Here is a 16,605-nt window from a genome sequence, read left to right as displayed (position 1 = left end):
AAAATATATATATATATATATATATATATATATAATAATAATAAGCATGACACTGACATATATATATATATATATATATATATATATATATATATATATATATATATATATATATATATAAGCGTATTTTTAAGATTTCTCTGAGAAATCAAACTGAATTGCGTAATGTTTAACAAAATTTTATTAAATTTAAAATATTTAGATGTTTTATTAAAGACTACTCAATTCAATTTGATTTAATTTTCTTATGAAAATTAAAATGCGTAAATCTTAAAATTATTTTTTGAGTGTTGAACTCGCAATGCACTTCTAACTAGTGAAAATGATATTTATTTTTTTATATCAATAAAGTCAAAAATAAATATCCATTTTTGATGTAAACAAATGAACTAGTAAAATAATCTTTTTTTTTTTTTTCATCTGTACAGGTAAATGTATTTCAACGCTCAAAAAATATTTTATCCAATTTTTAAGATTGAGATGTGCACTCCAATTTCATTAAATTCCATTAAGTATAATTGTTTAATTTGTAACTAAATTAAATGAATAAAACGTTAAATATTTGTTTTTATTTGATTTTGTATTACTCAGTCTAATTTGATCGAATTTTGTTTTGAAATTGAAATGCGTAAATCTTTAAAAAAAATAAAAATAAAAAAACATTTCAGATATCTGGAATTGGATTTCAGCTATCAATAAATTGCAGAGAAATTAAAGACATCTTAAATGTCTTTCTTAGTAGTTACAATCACATTGTAGATCTCTGAAATTAACCATGCCATTAGTGAAAACCAAATTACCAAATTCAATTGTTGATACCAGGAATGGACATCTGTTTACAAATTTAATTATTGATATAAAAAAGCATATTTTTTGCTAAGAAGTGCATTGTTGAAGTGCATTAACTAGTAAAAAAATTATTATAGATATCTACAATTGCATTTTGAACTGGAGTGATTGACAGTTCATTTTTTATATCAAGAATTATCGTTTCTACTAGTGTAAACCTAATTACTGATACCAAAAAAAGGCACTTTTCGCTAAAGTTCTTCAGATATTTAAATTTGATTCGCTGTATTTGGTTATAACACACATGAGAATCAACGGCGTAGGACATCAGTAACATCAAACTTAACCATTTCGAGAAAATACCTTACATTTCAGAGAGTTCAAAACTATTGTATGACTAGAGAAGACTGGGAATATACTACTTTATGGTACTTATATGATGATTTTTGCCCTTTTCGGAGCTCCACAGCGTCCATTTTCCTTCACATCGCTGTATGGAAAAAGCAGCGTGAACATTCTTCAAAATATCTCTTTTGAAACTCATACAGGTTTGGAATGACATTAGGGTAAGTAAATCATTTTCCCTTTAAACAAGAAGCTTCATTTAAATGTCCGACCCTGTAGGCCTGGAACAGCATTAGAAGGTTAAGCACAATATTTTAGAACATTCATTTGTATTCCTTATCTTTTATTCATTATTCAGCAAGCTGTAAATGCAAACTATAAAAGATTTAAAAATCATCTATTAGACAGAAAACAAAATCATTTCTTCCTGTCATGAAGGTAGTTAAATCCGCCCTCTGTCTCTCTGCCGGAGGGAGAAGATCCGCATCCTCTCGTCTCTAGTCTGTCGGGCTCCGTTCCTTCTTTTTTCCATCTCGTTTTGGTTTCCGTGAGTCTAAAATAAATTAAATAGTAGAAATAGTACTACAATATATTTGCATAAATGAATGCATAAATGCATCAGCATAAAACAAATACTACTGTGTATAAATGCTTTAAAAAACAAATATATGTATATATATATATATATATATATATAGGCTTCTCTTTCTTTCTGTTGATTTGGTGGTGAAATATGTCTTGTTTGACTTAAGCACAGATATTGCACTGATATCAGATTGACATCAAAATACAGACAATCACCTCGAATTGTTCCATTGTTATATATTTAACCCTTCTGTTGTGTTTGTTTTGTGCTAACACATTTTGTGTTCCCGGTCAAAAATGACCGGCCCACTGAGATTGTTTAAAAATCTCTCACATTGCATATATTATCAGAAGATATTGCATTAGATCTTTTTAAGAACATATTTTTTTTAAATATATATTTTTACTGATAGAAGGATTAAATGAACTGAGGTTATACCGGGCCAGTGGAGGGCACTCCCTGCGGGGGAAACAAATTTACAATAAATTAAAAACCACTAGGTTGATTTGAACTAAACTACGTGTCGTTTTAAAGCTTAGAATCTGGACTTTGCAATGCATATAGCTGGAACTACCAATTCTTGAATAATGCTTTTCAATTTGCTGACAAATAAGAACTTGATTCATTCTCATCATTTGCAAATTTGTTATCACAACACTTATATATCATTGGAAAGGTCTCATTTAGAATGCAATGAGCAAATTTGTTTCACTCAGAGGCCAAACTGCAGTGAGTAATAGTGTATGAAATTCCCACTGACACATATAAATATAACAAACAGGAGTGTCTTTTTGTCAAGTTGTTCCTTATCACTTCCTGAAACATACATATAACATAGACAATGACAGAGTGTAACTTACAGCAGACTATCCCGATTCAAATGAGCCCAAACACAACATAATATGATGAGTAGATTGTGACGAGGAGGAGGGCGGGGCGGGGCCGTGACTACGCACACCCAGCCCCCAATCGGGCTAATCAGCCGAGGAGAGGGATAAATGCAGCGGGACATGGCAGTTCGGGAGAGAGAGAGAGCCACATGCAGCTGCAGTGTGTGCGTTTATGTTTTGTGTCTTTTTGTTTTCATTAAACATTATCTTGATGGTTCGTCTGTTCCCGCCTCCTCCTTTCCATTGAACCCTGTTACATTGGTGCCGAAACCCAGGAAGGGGGAGGGATGCGCTGTCGTGGAGTCCTCGCCACTACCAGTCAACCCAGGAGCAGCCGCGGCCATCCTCCCGGGGACGGAGACGTCACTACCAGCCGCTGAGGATCTGAGGCATGCTGCTGTTTCCCCCCCATAGAAAAAAGAATAGAGAAAAAAAAAGAAAAGGGGGGGGGGGGTGTGACCGTCTGCCCGGAGCCGGAGGACCCACTACTGTCCACCAGGGGAGGGGCAAGCTGTCGTCCGCCAGAGGTCGGGGAGTGGCACACAAACATAAACGCATACAGGACAGCTGCCTGTAGCTCTCTCTCCCGAACTGCCACGTCCCGCTGAATTTATCCCTCTCCTCGGCAGATTTGGCCCGAATGGGGGCCAGGCGTGCATAGTCACGGCCCGGCCCCGCCCTCCTCCTCGTCACATAGATCTTGAAATATTCCTCAAAGAGTGTAGATGGAAAGATGAGGGTGTGTGTGTGTGTGTGTGTGTGTGTGTGTGTGTGTGTGTGTGTGTGTGTGTGTGTGTGTGTGTGCGCACATGACTGAGGACTTTGTGTGTGCAAACACACATCCACATACTGTATGTGCTTATCTAATGGATTGGGATGCTCCTGAACACATAATATTTCTGTATTTTGTAGTCTAATCCATTCATTTCCAATGGCCGGTCATTTTTGACCGAGAACACAACAAGTGTCATAAAGTGAAATAAAATTTTTTAAAAAAATGTAAAGAAAATTGTCAAAATTGTTGTGTGTTTTCAGATACAATATGTGAACAAAGTCAAGGAATTTTATTCCAATTGGATTTAGTTAAAAAACAAATATTCATAAGGAGAAAAACAAGTCGTCTGGGTCAAAATGACCGGAACACAACATGAGGGGTAAAATCTGCATAAATCTCATCAAAGATATAAAATGAACCTTGACTTTGTTTAATTAACATTCTTTGTGGTTTACCAGACAGAAACACACAGAGGGAGAAAGAGAGAGAGAGAGCGAGCGCTGGGTAAAATCACCTGTTGCTAAAACTATATTATAAGTCAAAAAGTCAATATTTCTCATCAACACCTGCTGTCTGCAGTCGTGTCTGAACTCGTCACGGGTCGGAAGTTTTTAAGATCCCACACAAAACAATCAACATGGGGAGAAAATCTTAATTTGTTAGTGGCGCAGAAATGACACACTTCAGCTTTAATATAAACTGAATGATGTCACCTGACATTCAAAAAGAGAGAGAGAGAGAGAGAGAGATTGAGGCTTTAAAATATCATCATGCGCTTTTGTCAGCATTTTCTTGCATCCAGCCAATCAGAGCTGGAGAAAATGCCACTGCATTGCATTGTCTTGCGGTGAGCGATACGATGTGCCCTCCGACCTGCCGTATTGAGGGACACGGTAACATGTGAGATGGCCTTTACTGTGTGTTTACCTGTTTACCTCTCTGCTCATTCATCTGTGACAGTGGCACCCTCTCTCAAACCCCCACAATCAGAGGTGGGTAGAGTAGCCAAAAAATCCATAAGACTCCAGTGGTTTAATCCATGTCTTCAGAAGTGATATGATAGGTGTGGGTGAGAAACAGATCAATATTTGTCATTTTTTGCTAGACATTCTTCTCCTAGACCAGCAGGGGACGATATGCAGAGAAGAATGTAAAAGTGATCTGTTTCTCATCCACACCTATCACATCGCTTCTGGAGTCTTATGGATTACTTTTATGCTGACTTTTTTTTTTTTTTTTAGCTTTAAAATGTTGGCACCTGCATTTTATGGACCAAAAGAGCTGAGAAATTCTTCTAAAAATCTTCATTTGTGTTCTGCTGAAGAAAGAAGGTCATACACATCTGTGATGGCATGAGGATGAGTAAATGTTGAGAGAATTGTAATTTTTGTGTGAACTATCCATTTAAGGGCTCTTGTCAGATCTGGATGAATTTGTCAGTAAGAAGAGAGGTTTGGAAATGTTTCTAGTAATTATTAGTCCTCTTTGTTGTGCTCTTATCACCTCAAACAGACCCGAACGACAACACACCTCTCACCCTCGTGTGTGTGTGCTGTCGAGGGAATAGAGTTTCTAATCACATCTGTCCTGTGTTTGTTGGCACACTGAAAAGGGCACAAATACACATTACCTGTATTGTACCTACAGATAACACACACACACACACACACACAACGAGACTGTTCATGCATTATTTGCTCAGCGGTCGCTCTTCCATAGCTCAGGAGACTTCATGGCCTTTCCATTTAGTTTAAGTTTAAACACATTTGAAATCGGGTTCAAATTAGATTCACTCATGCGCTGATTTCAAGTAGTTTTCATCGTAATTTGTAAAAAAAATATTAGTTTGATCTCATGAAAAAAAATGTGACTGTGGCAACATCACAAGTGCAACGCTATATCAGTTGAGCAACTGCGCAATTTGATCACTCGAACAAGCTTGTAAATGTGGTGATGTAATGAAAATGTTAAAATGAGTCATGCACTATTGTAAAAGTGTTTAGATGTCATAAAATAGATAATCTGCCGTTTTACTCGTGATTTGTGTGAAAGTGAGTAAAAGTCATTGTTGTAGCCAGGGGCGGTGCTAGCGTCAGTGGACATTCGGGGCTTAGCCCAGACCTCTGTGGATATGGGGTCATACTTTGATGAAATATCAGAAAATAATACACTTTATAATAAAAACCTGAATACATCTATGAGGTGTCATTTGTGTAGTAAACTAAAAAAGTCTCACTAACTTTTGTATCAGCCTTAGATACGCTCAAAGATCAGAAATTGCATGCTTTTAACACCTATACTTTAAAACACGATTTAAAAAAAAACAATATGTCCATTTCGGCTTTCCGTAGTTTGACACATCATGTACGGCTGTATACAGTTTTCATTGATTCGTCGGGTGCTTAAGTTAATTTGCAAGAAAGCAGGTTGTAAAAGGCTAAACAGGTACTAGAGATGAAAAATAATAGCTAGATCTGCTAAAGTACTAGGTTTATTGCATCGAGTCTTAATAAAGAGTTTTGCTAAAAATGCAAATGTCCTGGCTTGTGACTTTAAAGTTAGCAAATTCCTCGAGTACACCTGTATATACTGCTCCTTGTTTTCAGGGTTACATATCTAAATATTTGGAACTTACTGCATCTGGATGGACCAACTCAACACAGTTTCTGAGACACACAGCCGCAATCGTGTGCCGTAAGCTCTCTACTTGCATGCGCACACAAAGGCGACATGAGAGCTGGAAAGCAGCTGTCGACAAGACAGCTCGTGGGCACTGAATAGAGTCTGTATTTGGTGTTATCAATACCGTAGAGAGACAGGAATCATTCATTTATATACAGTATATTACCCTAACTTTAAAAAGTAATGTTAAAATAATTAAATGTAATATGTTTTCATATCAACTTGATAACTAAGCACTGATACTTCTGACGTCACTACAAAAAGATGATCAAAATGTTCGGGGCTTTACAGAAAATATTCGTGGCTTAAGCCCCGGTAGCCCAGCCCTGGAGCCGCCCATGGTTGTAGCGCCTCTAGGGTTCATTTCACCAGGAAACTGCTGCAATACATAAAGTGAGCCATCAATGTGCAGATATTTAGTACAGTATTTTTCTTGCCAAGCAGACCTTCATTCCCCTGATGTTTGATGATGGATTCGGCTCTTTAAACTCTTTCATGGTGGTTGCTGCACTTGAGCTCCAGTCCAAATCCTGATCAATTTGACAAGAACGCAAGAGCCATCGAATCCATTACACAGCCAAATCCATCTCCATTACACTTCTTTCCTTCCTTCCTTCCTTCCTTCCTTTCTTTTCTCCATAGGCGAATTGATTATTAACGATAACTTAAAATAAACTAGGCGTGTGTGACGCTTCTGTTCTACCCGCTCCATACAGGACTCGAACCAGCATCTCCGGCATGGGAGGCGGGTGCTCTAACAAGGAGGCAACAGCGTCTAGCGTCAGTCACTACGGCACATCTTGAGGGCAGAAGAGTGAGGTTTATACACATTGCACAGCTATCTATCAGCTGGCTCCCGTTACACATGTCCCGAGACCGATACTGGTATGGGAAGTGGGTCTGATACCGCACTCATGTATTTGTACACGTGCTCGTCAAAATGCTCAGATACCATCTGCCGTACAAATGTCATTCCGTAAACATTCAGTGCACAAATTAAAATCACATTATGTCCTAGTGTGATTAAACCACAAAGGCTGTGATTGAATGAGATAAACATATAATTTGCATGTGCTGAGTGCTTCAAATGTGAGCGCTTGTGAATGTGTGGAGCCGGTGCTGTCCCGACGCCGGCTGCTTTTACAGCTCTTTTATACACAGTATGCTCTGTTTGTAGTAGATGACAGCAAGCAGAGCACTTATTCACTTTGTAGCATGAGGCACATCTACTAATTAAACAGCAGTCTTTTGTGGTATAATAATCACATTCTGTCACATAGTGACTTGCGTTTTCCAGAAGTGAGAAGCTACCATCAAACAACACAGACACTTCAAAATAAAATCTCAATTTAAATGGAAAAAGTACGACAGAAATATATCACTACAGTATAGTTATGTAATATTTACTGTACTACTACTACTAATAATAATAATAATAATAAGTCATAAGTAATTGCATTATATTTAAGCAATCTTTCACATATGTGATGCTCTGTTGTGCAGCACTTTATTTGACAAAAATAACTCGAGTCGCTCTCCCTACACTCTTAAACTGCTTACTGTATATATATTTGTATATATCTGAATATTTTGCAATAAGGTTAAAATATATTGTTTCTATACTTATAATCAACAACTTTAAATCAATAGATTGGGGGCCTGGGTAGCTCAGCGAGCATTGATGCTGACTACCACTTCTGTAGTCGCAAGTTTGAATCCAGGGCGTGCTGAGTGACTCCAGCCAGGTCTCCTAAGCAACCAAATTGGCCCGGTTGCTAGGGAGGGTAGAGTCACATGGGGTAACCTCCTCATGGTCGCTATAATGTGGTTCTCGCTCTCGGTGGGGCGCGTGGTGAGTTGTGCATGGATGTCGTGGAGAATAGCGTGAAGCCTCCACACACGCTATGTCTCCGTGGTAACGTGCTCAACAAGCCACGTGATAAGATGCGTGGATTGGCGGTCTCAGACGCAGAGGCAACTGAGATTTGTCTTCCACCACCCGCATTGGGAATTGGGCATTCCAAATTGGGGAGAAAACAAAAATCAATAGATTTAGAGATTTGCATCATTTTTAATTCGACTACGTCATGCGCAATGCTTCATGTGATTGTAGTTCATTCCCTCATTAAAGATGTTAAGTACAAAGTCTTGCACCTTTGTCTTTTTGTCTGATTTTCAAATACTTTTTTGCTTCAAATGAAAGTTTTTAATGTGATTCACCTCGAAGCTGGTTGGTTTGTTTCATGGCTTACAACTCTTTTAAAATCCCTATGGAAGAAATGAATGGGAAAAATACATCCGGAACCAATACGGCTGAAAAAGTGAGTGGGCACTGTTGCACTCTATTCAGTGTTAAAACATCAAAACTTTTGGCAGTCTGATCCAATGATGTGTCAAGAAAGAGATGGAAGGTCAAGTCGAGTGAATCATCCAGGTACTGTATGTGCACAGTATATACTGCATACTGCGTGAATAGTATGGTTGTATGCTTTTCCAATCTGTGTGTAACTGGTCCTGCTCATCCCGCTTGAAGCAGGATTCGAAATGGCATCTCCAGCATGGGAGGCAGGCACACTGACGAGGAGGCTAAAGGCTCTAGCGTCAGTCGCTAGTGTGCCTCTTGAAGCCAGGGGATTGAGGTTTATACATACAGCACAGCTATCACATACCAGCTGGCTCCCATGTACAGGTCAATACCAAGAGAGAGCAAACATCACCTACAATAGGCCACACCTTCTCAAGGTAGGACACTTTTTGTGTGTTGTGGTGTCTTTTTGCACACGTTAAATTACTCCTTTGTGTGTGTTTATGTTTGTATGTGTGTGTGTGTGTGTGTGTGTGTGTGTTTGTACCTTGCAGCTTGGTCTTGGGTTTGCCGCAGGGTTTGGTGGCGCTGACTGTATTTGGGCAGTTTGCATCCATCAGCGCTCGCTTCAGCACACCGGTACGCGTCTTCATTCCCATGGTGGAATCACACTCTCCCCATTCCTGGAAGTCATACTTGCATTCGCCTACAGAAGACACACAACACTCGAGTGTTTGATTTTAACATGTGGAATCAGTTCACAACAATGATTATATGCTCCTCGTCAGAAACGCAATACAAAATATTTTGTGAATGCAAAACAGAGCAAATGTGCAATACAGAAATCTGATATATTGCTACACATTTAAAACATCATGTATTGTTTTCACTGATATAAAAGTCACATACTTGTACATAAATGCAACATATATTTAAAAAATGTGTGACATATTTTTCCAAATATATATATATATATATATATATATATATATATATATATATATATATATATATATATATATATATATATATATATATATATATATATAGAAGTCCTTTGGACAGTGTTAAATTCAACACCTATCCAACATGTTTTTTCTTCATTTTAATTCTCTTCACATTTCTTCTTTCACTCTTTTTGTCTCTGTGTGTGAGCACTCTTTCTCTCTCTCTCTCTCTCTCTCTACGGGAATGGATGCGGGTTAAACTGCTTCAATCAAGCACAAAATTGTCTCTAATGACATATTTAAAGGCAGAGAGAATGTAATTACATGCAGGAGCCCTGCGGCTGAATGGACGCTGTCCTGCATCCAGACCCTCAAAATGAGACTTGTGTGAAAAAGAGCTTTTAAAACTCACAGAGGAAATATTCTACATGAGACAGCAGCACTTCAACACTAAACTGGACTGACACGAATGCTAAACTACAAAAATTGACACAGGAGGATTCAAAACTGAAGAACATACAGTATAGTGCAATAATGTTTCATTAAATCTGAATTTCCTGATGTGCTTTCAAAGCGAGATTGTCTGTACGGCATGTTTCACATTCCTAGAGAGAAAGAGAGAGAGAGACTTCACAGTAAAACACCCTACAGTTTCAGTGTTTGTTGATAGTTTATGTGCATACCTATAAATCCCAAGGGAAGGTGGCATATGCTTTCACAAACGCGCGCACACACAGCGGCACATTCTGCCAGATTGTTTCTGGCTCTCACAGCAGCCGTGTCATTCAAGAGGATGGAAATCTGTTAGAATCTCCTTCTTGTTTTTGCACAACGGAGGCTTATTTAACATGATACCTGTGTGTGTAGCTTCTCACCTCCAAACTGTTTTTTCCAGTTGCAGGGGATTTTGCAGCGCTGGGTTTTGATGGTCTGTTTACAGTCAGTGCCAGTGCGTGTGCCCTCTCTAGTGCCCAGACCACAGTCACCCTCGTTAGCCACACACACGCTCCACTGCCACTCGCCACAATCTGATTTACGCTCTTTCTTACCTGTCAGAGTGCATGAACAGACATACACAGACAAAAACACAGTTTCATACTGTTGCCATGCACCTCAAATAAAGGAACAGAATAGATCATTGAGGGGAAATATAAAGCAGTAAAGGGTAATATAGGGCAGTAAGGGGTAATATAGAGGAGTATGGTGTAATATAGAGCAGTATGGTGTAATATGGAGCAGTAAAGGGTAATATAGATCAGTAAAGGGTAATATAGATCAGTAAAGGGTAATATAGAGCAGTGAGGGGTAATATAGAGCAGTATGGTGTAATATAGAGCAGTATAGGGTAATATAGAGCAGTGAGGGGTAATATAGAGCAGTATGGTGTAATATAGAGCAGTATGGTGTAATATGGAGCAGTAAAGGGTAATATAGATCAGTAAAGGGTAATATAGAGCAGTGAGGGGTAATATAGAGCAGTATGGTGTAATATAGAGCAGTATAGGGTAATAAAGAGCAGTGAGGGCTAATATAGAGCAGTATGGGGAAATATAGAGCAGTGAGGGGAATACAGAGTAGAGCAATATGGGAAAATATAGTGCAGTATGGGGTAATATAGAGCAGTATGGTGTAATATAGACCAGTATGGTGTAATATAGAGCAGTATGGTGTAATATAGAGCAGTATGGGGAAATATAGAGCAGTGAGGGGAATATAGAGTAGAGCAATATGGGAAAATATAGTGCAGTATGGGGTAATATAGAGCAGTATAAGGAAATATAAAGGTGTAACACTTTTCAATGAAAGGAGGAGGCGAGAAGCAGATTTTCTGGTTCAGGTAGGCGTTTTATTCTCCTCACTGCAGCAGATACACTCTTTCAGGCTTTTCACTCTGTTCAATAATTCACTCTCAAAATAAACAAACTTCTTCACAATCATAAACTCTCAACTTCGCAATAATAAACTCTCGGCTTCACAATAGGATCTCTGATACCCAGACTCTCTCTCTCTCGTCTACTAGCGGTATGGCTCTTTTTATGCCGCTCTCCCCGTGCTCACTGAAATTAGAGATAGGTGTTAGACATAATTTAGCTCAGGTGTAAGCGCCCTTACTGCTTTCTCTCTCTCCGGAGAGATGCTTGACCACGCCCCCGCTGCCACAAAAGCATTATGGGGTAATATAGAGCAGTATGGTGTAATATAGAGCAGTATGGGGAAATATAGAGCAGTATGGGGAAATATAGAGCAGTGAGGGGAATATAGAGTATAGCAATATTGGAAAATATAGTGCCGTATGAGGAAATATAAAGCAGTGAGGGGTTATATAGAGCAGTATGGAGTAATATAGAGTAGTTTGGGGTAATGTAGAGCAGTGAGGGGTAATATAGAGTAGTATGGGTTAATATAGGGCAGTCTGGCACCATATGAATCTGTGTATGGTAATATAGAGCAGTAAGGGGTAGTATAGAGCAGTATGGGGCAATATAGAGGGTAAAATAGAGCAGTATGGGGAAATATAGATCAGTGAGGGGTAATATAGAGCAGTATGGTGTAATACAGAACAGTGAGGGGGAATATAGAGCAGGATGGGGTAATATACACTGCGTGCCTAATTATTAGGCAAATTGTATTCCTCCGGATTAATTTTATTGTTGAACAAACACAATGCTTTCAGTCAATCCAAAATGTTATTGAACCTCAAACCTGAATATTTAACAAATAAAACATCCTGGTTACTTTCGTAACCTCCGTTCCCTGATGGAGGGAACGAGACGTTGTGTCGATGTAATGACACTAGGGGTCACTCTTGGGAGCCCTAAACACCTCTGCAATTTGAAAAAAGGCCAATGGGAATTGGCGAGTGGAATTTGCATGCCACTCCCCCGGACATATGGGTATAAAAGGAGCTGGTATGCAACCACTCATTCAGGTTTTGTGCTGAGGAGCCGAGACAAGGTCCCGGCCATTTCAGCGGGTAGTTTAGTGTTGTGGCAAGAGGGACACAACGTCTCATTCCCTCCATCAGAGAATGGAGGTTACGAAAGTAACCAGGTGTTCCCTATCTGTCACTCACTCGACGTTGTGTCGATGTAGTGACACTAGGGGTCCCTATACAAAACGCCACAACTAGCTGAACTGTGTTACGTGGACTGGCGGTGCGAGACGGGCAGACCGCTGTGTGGCTCGTAGCCAGCGCACCAGGCCGTCAAGTAACCTCCCCCAACGCTCTTATGAGCGTTGAAAGGTCCTTTGGGAACAAGTCGACTGCCTAACAAATAGAGACAGGCTAACCCAGCCGTGGCCTCTTTTCCTCTTTTTTTCTCCCCAAAAAGAGTGGAATTTAGTTTACTGGCTGGGGGCCATAAGTGTCTACGTCAGGGGGGTGTCACTCCCAATGGGAAGACACAACGGAGACCACACCCCACCCGGAGGGGTGGGGGCATTTCAAGTGGAAATACATCACATGGTCTTACCGAGTCTTGTCGTAAGTATGTCATGTGGAGAAGTCCCATGGTAGTTCCTACCCAACGGGGGAGGAGTTCTACAAACACAGTGACCGGGGGCAGAGGAACCTCTGCCCAAGGAAGATGCAGTTTACCATCTGCTGTGGTGTTGAGGTCACCCGGGATGTGAGTGGCTCGTAGCGACTTGAGGCGCTGCTGACTCCAGAGGAGGAGACGGCGGGCGAGTTGTGACATGCAACGGGAGCGTAGACTGCCTTGACGGTTGATGTACGCTACTGTCGCCATGTTGTCCGTCCGGACCAACACGTGCTTGCCCTGGATCAATGGCCGGAACCTCCGCAGGGTGAGCAGTACTTCCAACAACTCGAGGCAGTTGATGTACCAACACAGACACCTCCACCTCCACAACAGACACCTCCAAGACGGGCTGGGGCGCCGTTTGCAAAGGGCACACAGCCGCCGGCTCCTGGACTGGCCCACGGCTGTGTGCCCATTGTATACGGCGCCTCAGCCCATCTTGGAGGTGTCTGTTGTAACCAAGACGCGCCTGGAGACCTGCTCTAGGGGAACCCCTGCACGTAGAAATGCACGGTCGAGTTGAAGAGGTTGCGACAGATCGGCATGATGACCACGCGAGAGCCATGCCCATCTCGGGACTCGAGTCTGAAGCCAGTGCTGAAGGGTTCTCATATGCATCAACCCGAGCAGTGTTGCCACCGCTGAGGATGCCATATGCCCCAGGAGCCTCTTCTGTCTGAACGCCTTCAGACAGTTCAAACCGACTGTGCATGCTCGTTCGTGAGGCGCGCCGTCATCGAGACTGAGTCCAACTCCAAGCCAAGAAAAGAGATGCTCTGAACCGGGGAGAGCTTGCTTTTTTCCCAGTTGACCCAAAGCCACAGTCGGCTGAGATGCGTGAACACCAGGTCCCTGTGCGCAAACAACACATCCCGAGAGTGAGCTAGGATTAGCCAGTCGTCGAGATAATTGAGGATGTGGATGCCCACTTCCCTTAGTGGGGCAAGGGCTGCCTCTGCGACCTTTGTGAAGACACAAGGGACAAGGACAGGCCGAAGGGGAGGACCTTGTACTTGTACGCCCGGCCCTCGAAAGCAAACCGCAGGAAGGGTCTGTGTCGAGGTAAGACTGAGACGTGGAAGTACGCGTCCTTCAGGTCTACCGCCGCAAACCAATCTCGATGCTGGACGCTCGCTAAAAAGTTTTTGCATCAGCATCTTGAACAGGAGTCTGTGCAAGGCCCGGTTCAGTACTCGCAGGTCCAAGATAGGCCACAACCCACCGCCTTTCTTCGGTACGATGAAGTAGGGGCTGTAAAACCGCTTCTTCATCTCAGCCGGAGGGACAGGCTCTATCGCACCCTTCTGTAGAAGGGTAGCGATCTCCACACGCAAGGTAGCAGCGTTCTCACCTTTCACGAGGTGAAGCAGACGCCGCTGAACCTGGGCAGGCGCCTGGCAAACTGAATTGCGTAGCTGAGTCGGACAGTCTGGGTCAGCCATCGTGATGGGTTGGAAAGCGTGAGCCATGCATGCAAACTCCGGGCGAGGGGGACGAAGGGGATAATCATGTCGGACATACCGTGAGTGGCGTTCTGGACCCAGGAACCAATCATCGAGCCGCGAGGGTTCAGGCGAGAGTGGAGGGTTCCACTCTAGCCTGACGCTCGCTGCTGCCCGGGAAAGTATGTCCGTCATCTCCGCGTCGGCCTGAGACTTGGCGACCATACCCGAAGGAGGAAGCCCAGCCGAAGTCTCCGCATCAGAGTGGACAAGCCCGCTCTCCGATGCTGCGCTCAATAACTCATCGTCTTCCCGGGCCCCGAATAAGAGGTCGAACTCACCCTGAGACGAGCTGGTGGTCTCATCCGAGAGCCCAACCGGGGCAAGCGAGCATGCTGAGGAATGGGAGGTCCGTGGGGGGTTACCCGGCAGAGGTGGTCCCATTGGAGTCCCCAAATCATCCCCAGTGCTAATTAACATGGCCTCATACCCGTAGGTAGAAGGACTGAGGCGGGGAGCCGCTGGGGTGGCTTGCTTTCTTATGAAGGCAAGCCATGACTGAAACATTGCTATGTTCACGTTCTCGCAATGAGGACAAGACCCATCCATGAAGGAAGTCTCCATGTGGGCAGCGCCCAGACACGTATGACAGCGATTGTGGCCATCAGAAGTGGAGAGATAACGACCGCAACCAGGAATAACACACAAATGGAAAGGCATCTTTAAAAAGATGTTCCGTGTGTGCCGCTCTTTTAGAATTGAAAATATACTCTTTTTTTTTAATATACTCTTTTTTTTTGTTCTGCCGAAGCACCCAGGGGCTTTCTCTGCACTCCACGGGTGCAGAGGGGGAGAAGCCACTGAAATGCGCCATAAAATCCAGCAGTTTGAGGTGATATGAATTCGGCTCCAAAGAGAAAATCTGAATGAGTGGTTGCATACCAGCTTTTATACCAGCATGTCCAGGGGAGTGGCATGCAAATTCCACTCGCCAATTCCCATTGGACTTTTTTCAAAAAGCAGAGGTGTTTAGGGCTCCCAAGAGTGACCCCTAGTGTCACTACATCGACACAACATCGAGTGAACGACAGATAGGGAAAGTGATTTTAGTCTTTCTCAAGGGAATATATAAGTGTGCACAATTATTAGGCAACTATTAGTGTGCACAATTATTAGGCAACTAAATTACAAAAATAATTTCTCCCAACTCAATTGTTTATTCTCAATTTTTAGAGTAGGTGCAACAAATAAGTAACACAAAATGACAATTAAATATCATTTTTGGCCTTTCAAAAATATTCAGTGACCAATATAGCCACCCTTCCTTTCAATAACTGCCATGAGCCTTCCATCCATGGAGTCTGTCAGTTTCTTGATCTGTTCATGATCAACTTTTGCTGAAGCAGCAACCACAGCCTCCCAAATGTTGTTCAAAGAGGTGTATTGTCTTCCCTTACTGTAAATCTCACGTTTCAGAAGGGCCCACAAGTTCTCAGTAGGATTTAAGTCAGGTGAGGAAGGGGCCAAGTCATTATTTGGGCATCTTTGAGGCCCTTGCTGGCTAGCTAAGCAGTGGAGTGCTTGAATGCATGTGATGGAGTATTGTCCTGCAATACTGAGGACTTCTTCCTGTACCACTGCTTGAAGAAAGTACTTTCCAGAAACTGGCAGTAGGTCTGAGAGTTGAGTTTCAGTCCATCTTCAACTCGAAAAGGTCCAACTACCTCATCTTTAATGATAGCAGCCCGTACCAGTACCCCTCCTCCACCTTGCTGGCACCTGACTCAAAGTGGTGCCCTGTGTCCATTAGTGATCAAGATTCACTCTCATTTCATCTGTCCATAAAACCTTTGAAAAATCTGTCTTCATGTATTTCTTTGCCCAATCTTGATGCTTCAACTTGTGAATATATTCAGTGGTGGTCGTGTTTCAGCCTTCTTGACCTTGGCCATGTCTCTGAGCACTTGACACCTTGTACTTCTGGACACTCCAAGTAGGTTGCAGTTCTGGAATATGGTAGCATTGGAGGATAATGGGTTCCTGGTAGCTTCACGTTTAATTCTTCTCAAGTCTTTTGCAGTTAATTTGCACCTTTTCTTCTCTGTGCATTTTTTGTGCCCCAGTTGACTATTCGCAACAAAACGTTTGATTGTCCGGTGGTCACGCCTCAATAGTTTAGCGATTTCAAGAGTGTTGCATCCGTCTGAAAGGCATTTTACAATATTTGACTTTTCAGTGTCAGTTAAATCTCTTTTTTGGCCCATTTTATCTGAGGTAATGAAGCTGCCTAATAATTATGCAC

At 41.9% G+C, this 16,605-nt stretch overlaps 1 protein-coding gene across 3 annotated transcripts in view; it reads right to left on the bottom strand.

Annotated features, from left to right (window-relative positions):
* Positions 1-453: 453 nt before the first annotated feature.
* LOC127436980 (pleiotrophin-A-like) overlaps positions 454-16,605 on the bottom strand; it is a 50,458-nt gene continuing 34,306 nt past the window's right edge. For 2 of the 3 annotated variants that reach the window (XM_051691532.1, XM_051691533.1), the window contains 3 exons: positions 10,195-10,368; positions 8,920-9,078; positions 454-1,687 (listed from right to left, as the gene is read on the bottom strand). In XM_051691532.1, the coding sequence (XP_051547492.1) occupies positions 1,632-1,687; positions 8,920-9,078; positions 10,195-10,368 (389 nt within the window). In that variant the 3' untranslated portion in view covers positions 454-1,631. The remainder of the gene's footprint in view (positions 1,688-8,919; positions 9,079-10,194; positions 10,369-16,605) is intronic. The other variant, XM_051691531.1, reaches the window with a different exon arrangement.

Source organism: Myxocyprinus asiaticus, chromosome 47 (assembly GCF_019703515.2).
Source record: "Myxocyprinus asiaticus isolate MX2 ecotype Aquarium Trade chromosome 47, UBuf_Myxa_2, whole genome shotgun sequence".
In the NCBI taxonomy this organism is placed as follows: domain Eukaryota; kingdom Metazoa; phylum Chordata; class Actinopteri; order Cypriniformes; family Catostomidae; genus Myxocyprinus; species Myxocyprinus asiaticus.
This window is presented reverse-complemented; position numbering and strand designations above follow the sequence as displayed.